The sequence below is a fragment of the Medicago sativa genome, chromosome 7, assembly GCF_051527215.1.
Source record: "Medicago sativa cultivar Bolivia chromosome 7, Bolivia_mono, whole genome shotgun sequence".
In the NCBI taxonomy this organism is placed as follows: domain Eukaryota; kingdom Viridiplantae; phylum Streptophyta; class Magnoliopsida; order Fabales; family Fabaceae; genus Medicago; species Medicago sativa.
Window position 1 is genome coordinate 34,318,490 of NC_140755.1, and position 6,529 is coordinate 34,325,018.

The window sequence follows — 6,529 nt, forward strand, 5'->3', positions numbered from 1 at the left end:
TTCATTAATGTAAATGGAAATTAAAACCAGATGGAAGAGCAGGTACGATCAATTTGAAACAGGACATAAATATAATACAAATTCAGTATGTTCAGCTTCTTAATGGGATGCAAAGAAAAGATCATGCAGAAAGTGATTTGCTGGTTCATGAACAATTGGCAGAAAACATTTCAATCATAGGGCTTGCAGTTCACAACATGAAGTCTTTAGCAGAATGGTAGCAAACCTTGCATCTCAAATCAGAATCATTGAGTTGCTAATTTAGTAAATGTGAGTATGAGTGAATCTAAACAAGTCTGGTCAGATAACTGCACAATTTTTGGTATCCAGAACTGTAAATTAGCAAGATTCTAAGTATTGGCTAGTAAGTTTTTCATCCAAAGATCTTTCCAAATGAAATTATTGTACACTTTATTTCTGTATAATAAGTTCAACGATGACAACAACTAAACCAACTTTTGCAGGCTCTGAGCTGAGAAATGACAAATACTTAAATCAAAATTTTATGTAGTTGCAAACCATTGAACTATTTATATACATAACTTCCAATCACAACTACAGTGAATCACAGAAGTTATACTGTATGAGTCACACGTACTGGAAGCTAGTGTTGTCATATAGCAGTGGAATAGCACTATGGCATATCAACATTGGAAAAAATCACTTTGTTTTATGATACACTATTTAGTAAAAAATATTGTCAAATAACGGTTATAACACCTATATATCATTAATGAATGTTTTGTAATTGTCCATTAGTTGTTCATCATATAAGTATGACCAGCATAGCAGAATGGTGGAAATTGTTTATGCCTTTATGGTTTCAAGTAATAGCACATAACAGACTTCATCACACAAAGTGCATTAAAACTAGATTGAAGAACATGTCCGATCGATTTGAAACAGAACATAAAGATAATTGGATTTTGATTTTCGAAACAAATGAAAAGTGATCAGCTTCTTCATGAGTCACATAGAAGATTATGCACTTGGAGAGGATTTGATTGTGTAGGGATAGGGGATAGTGTGCTCTGTTTTTTACATTTATGCATTCATAGCAGTTTGGGGGCAAAACATGGATCTCAAATCAGAACCATTGAGTAGCTAATTTAGCACGATAACTGTATCTGGTATTGTAAACTAGCATCATTCTAAATGTTGACTAGTAAGTTTGGTATCCACATGTCTTCCTATTAGGACAGCAAACCATGCTCTAAAGAAAATAGATAAAGAAACGCACACAAGAACACAACGATTGATCATGGATATTCGGAAAATTATGCTAACATCTTTGACAACAAAGTAATACTTACGACTACAAAATGGCTGTCCAAATAAAAATATCTTACCTCTTATTTCTGTATAGCTAACAAATGATAAATAGTAATTATAATCATGTTGTAGCAAACCATTGAACTATATACACTACAATCAATAATCCATAAAAGAACTTCCAATCACAACTACAGAGAATCACAAAAATCATCTGAAAATATACTACAAATCAAAGTTGTTAAATAACGGCTATAGTGTCGCTATAACATAGCAGAATTTGAACAAATCACTATTTTTTTCTTATGATTCACTGTTTAGTGCAAAATATAATCAAACAGAAGCAATACAGCATACCAGCCCTACACCACTGTTGCATAGCAGATTTAAACAAACAACTACTTTCCACTATCCTCAATTGACAACACTGATGTAAATCACATAAATTATTCGAAATGCACACAAATCTGTTACATAGAGACACCCTAAACCATAACAAGAAATCATAAACACTACACAAAAGTGACCTGTGTTGTCCCTTTACTTTCACCAGAATCTAAATGGCAGAAAACAAATCATTTTGAAACTAATGCAATATGTTCAGGTCTTCATGAGTTGCAAACATGCAGAAAATTATTTGCTGGTTCATGAACAAATGACAGAAAACATTTTGATCATAGGGCTTGGGTCAGAAAGGGAGGATTTGATTGCGTAGGAGGAGAGTCTGCTTTGTACTTTCGATTATGTATAAACAGCTCACAACATTAAGTCTTTAGCAGTTCGGTGGTAAAACTTAATTATTGAGTTGCTAATTTAATAAATGTGAGTTTGAGTGAATCCAAACAAGTCTAGTCAGATAACACAGGAAACAAGCAAGAAAGTGAGTCAACACAATTTTTGATATCCAGAACTGTAAATTAGAAAGATTCTTGGTTAGTAGGTTTTTCATCCATAGATCTTTCCAAATAAATTTATTGTACCCCTTATTTCTGTATAATGTATATTAAGTCCAATGATAACTAAACCAATTTTTGTAGGCTCTGAGCTAAGGAATGACAAATACTTAGTCAATTTTATGAAGTAGCAAAACCATCGAACTATATATATGCACAAACCAGGCTAGTAAACAAGGTGAATCAGCACAATAATCATACCCGACATTGTAAACTAGCATGATTCTACATGTTCACTGGTAAGTTTGGCATCCACAAGTCTTCCTATTAGAACAACAAACCAGGCTCTAATGAAAATAGATAAATTAACACACATAAGATCACAAAGATTGATCACAGATATTCGGTTAGTTGTGCCCTTCGTAGCACCGACACTTCTAATAGAAGCCGTGTCCGATGTCCAACACATGTCGGTGTCTGACACCAACATGACACTAACACTAACACATGTGATTACATTCAATTATGCCATTTTTTCAAATAATTACAGTTGTTGACGTAGTGTCAGTAATCAGTGTCGTGTGACTCATGTCCGTGTTTGTGCTTCATAGGTTGTGCCAACGTCTCTGACAGCAGAGTAGCTGCTGTATTTTGCTAACAGGAAGATTACGGAGTAGCTACCTACTTATCAGAGAAAATAAGTCATACTCAACACTTTCAAATAAGACTATTCTACCCTTTATTTCTTTATGGTAAGTTCCATAATGGCAACAACTAAACCAACTTTTGCAGGCTTTGAGCTAAGGAATGACAAATATTTAATTTATTATGTTGTATCAAACCAATAACCCACAAAAGAACTTCCAATCACAACTACTATGAATCACACAAATCATACTCTATAGCCACTTAAAAAAAATGCAACGAGACGCATGTAATAGAAATCAAAGTTGTCAAATAAGCGACACTATAGCAAAACAGAGTTTGAACAAATCATTATTTGTTTATGTTACACTATTTAGTACAAAATATTGTCAAATATCAGCATGCTAGCACTATATCACTATTGCATAGCAGAATTTAAACAAACTATTTTCCATGATCCTTAATTGACAACACTACTAGGAAATATTATTCAATGTGAAAAACATTATGTTACATAGAGACACCCTAAACCATAACAAGAAATCATAAACCCCTCTACACAAAGTAAACTAAGGTGTCCCTTTGCTTTCACCATAATCTAAAAACACAACAAACAAGTTCGTATTTCAATGATTATATGAATTACCATTAACACCATTGATCACCTTCAAATTCCCCACATTACCATCTTTAACCTCTTCAATTTCATCATCAGATTCCAAAGTAAAATTCCCATCCAAATTCTCCAAAGACTGCATCTCAGCACCAAGCGGCTTATACCTCAAACTCATCTCCTCCCTCGCCGAATTCCCAACCTTCCCACAAACAAACGAATAAAACCCAACAAGCACAATAACCATAAGAGCAAGATGACAATTAAACTGAAGCGTCGCAATAGCTTTCGCTCTATGATACTCCCCATGCCCCTTACATCTCAAACTATAATTCCCCATACTAACTTGATGCAAATTACACCCTTCAGCAACAAAATTCTTATAAAACAAAGACAAACCCATTTGCACAAACCATGTCCCCTGAAGTAAAAGACCAATCCCACGCCCTAATTTCGTCACATTCGATGCATATTCACCCAATTCAAGCACCGTCGCGATCACACAAACCGCTATAGGAACTAACAATAAATCATAATACCGATTCTCAACTCCAGTAGGATCTTTTCTCTGAAGATAAAATAAGAGAAACTCTTCGGCGAAACCGAAGAGGAGAACGAGATTAAGCAAAGGTGAAGGGAGAAAAGGGAAAAGAAGGGAGAGAAGAGAGTGAATTAAGAAGAGTAGTGAGATTGGTAGGGTTTGAAGCTGAAGGGATAACCCAACGGCGTCGTTTGAAGTGTGTGCGTTGAAGAGTGATATGAGAGAAGTTAGGGTTATAAAAGAGGTGAAAATTGAGAGAGTGATGTAAAGGGGTGATGGGTTTTTGGTTAATTTGTGGGATTGTGATGCACGGAGAGATTCGAGTGATCCTATTATGATGAATCCTGTGCCTGTTAAGGCGTAGGAAATGAGAGCCATTAGGGGTGGATTGATGGATTGGTTGGTTTGATTTTGGGATCTTGGTAATGGGAGTTGAGGGAGGGAATATTTGATGAGATTTGGTGGTATTTTTGGGTCAACAAATACAGCTGGTGTGTTGAAGAGGAAAATGGGTTTTTGAGGGAAGAAGGTTCCGTTTAAGAAAGGTTGAAAGGAAGGTGAGACAACATTATGCGACCCTTCTCTCAAAAAAAAAAAAAAAAAAACATTATGCGACCCCATGTCAATTAATTGACGATCAATTTGCGAAAATTTCTACGATATTTTCTTTTATACTCATATATCTCCTATACATACATTTTTTTTTTTTTTAGAAACTCATATATATATATACATACATTTTAGAATGGTGAAATGAGAGAATAAACATGGCATAACAAAATGAAATACATAAGAAAATTGACATGTGGCAAATTTAATGATAAACATAGGAATAGAAAACAAATAGGTTTTAACAAAAAAAAAAATTGACATTGAAGCAAATTATCAGTTGAATTATAAACATTAAAGAGAATAATAATATATAAGAGAAGATTTGATATATGAAATAAAATTAATAAGTTGTTAAGAAAATAGTTTCATTTCTTCGATTTACATTTCTTCTGCTTTCCTTAACACAAAAATTATAATGATTTCATTCAAAAATATATAGTACCAAACTTTTAAAATCAATCTCATAAACCACTTATTCAAAATAAAAATAAGCTAGGATAACATAAGTCTGAGATAAGTTAATCCAGTTAATAATCAATTATAAATAATAAATTTTACTAATCGTTATTCATGAGAAACATATTTGTTGCCAATAAATATTAAAAAAAATCACGAGACGAATATTTTTCACTAATATATATTAAAAGGTACGGGACACATTTATCTCTATTAGATAACAAAACACGGGAAACATACTTATAGCTGATAATACATATATTAAAAGACATATTAGTAACCGATACATAAAAAACACGGGACAAATATTTGTCAATGATATATACAAATATTCATTAATAAATATTAAAAAACTAAAACTGAAAAATATTGTTATTGATACATAAAAATAAAAACAAGAGATAGAGATAAAAATCCTTCAAAAAAAAAGAGATAGAGATAAAAATAAAAATAACACAAGACAAATATTCCTTACCATTACTTTAAACAAAATACAAGACAAATATTCATCACTGATAAATATTAAAAAAACAGGACAAATATTTGTCTCTTATACATAAAAAAACATGAGACATATATTTTCAATAAATAAATGAAAAAATACATGAGTAATATTTACCCCTGATACACAATAAAATGTGAAACAAATATATATCACTGGAAAAACAAAAGAGTTATTTTACATTGACACATAAAAACACGGGACATATCCATTCTATCATGGCAACGCAAAACAGTCACGAACACAAAACAACTGGCAAAACCAATAACGAACTCGACAACACCGCAACAGACAAAGACAAGGCAGCAAAGATCCATTCTATCATCAAGGAAGCAGGTCTACACCGAAAAGAACAAAGACGTCGACAAGAACAACTACAAACCTCCGAATAGAACAGATCTACGCTAGATCTGAACACCATTGTCGTAACCATCAAAGCCCAACCGAAGATTGACCGACAATGGAAGTACAACAACTGAGCAACAAAACTCCACGGAAAGAAACACCAAGAAAATGTTCTTCCAAAGAACCACCGCCCAAAAAAAGGGACAAGAGGCGTTATAGATGGAGGTGGTTTGAAACAGAAAGATTTGGATAACAGGGGAGGTAGTTTGCTTGGATTGTTTAGAGAGATGTCAGAGATTGTACCTGAGCGATGAAAATGACCTTTAGAAAATGGGATTTTGATGGAAGAAGGTTCCGTTTAAGAAAGGTTGAAAGGAAGGGGAGACAACATTAGAAAATTGCTCTTCTCCTATTAAAAATCGTTCACTCGAACTTCCCAAAATACCCTTAGGTAACTTAAGTCACACAGATGTTATACTCGGATGACTTAAGTCACGTTGAAATACACGCTCAATTTTCAGCATAGTGGGAAGGAGTTTATTGAATAAATCGGTGAAACCTACTTCATCTACAACCCATTTAAGAGAATACATAAAGGAACAACACCACACGAGTACAACAACAATATTGAGAGAATGATTTTGATTTTA

The 6,529-nt window shown here is 33.4% G+C and overlaps 1 protein-coding gene across 1 annotated transcript; it reads right to left on the minus strand.

Moving 5' to 3' along the window:
- Nucleotides 1–3,133: 3,133 nt before the first annotated feature.
- Nucleotides 3,134–4,602, minus strand: LOC146905844 (plant viral-response family protein (DUF716)). The gene has a single exon (XM_085724196.1). The coding sequence runs from the start codon at nt 4,583–4,585 to the stop codon at nt 3,437–3,439; it is 1,149 nt and encodes a 382-aa protein (XP_085580322.1). The 5' UTR covers nt 4,586–4,602; the 3' UTR covers nt 3,134–3,436.
- Nucleotides 4,603–6,529: the final 1,927 nt, after the last annotated feature.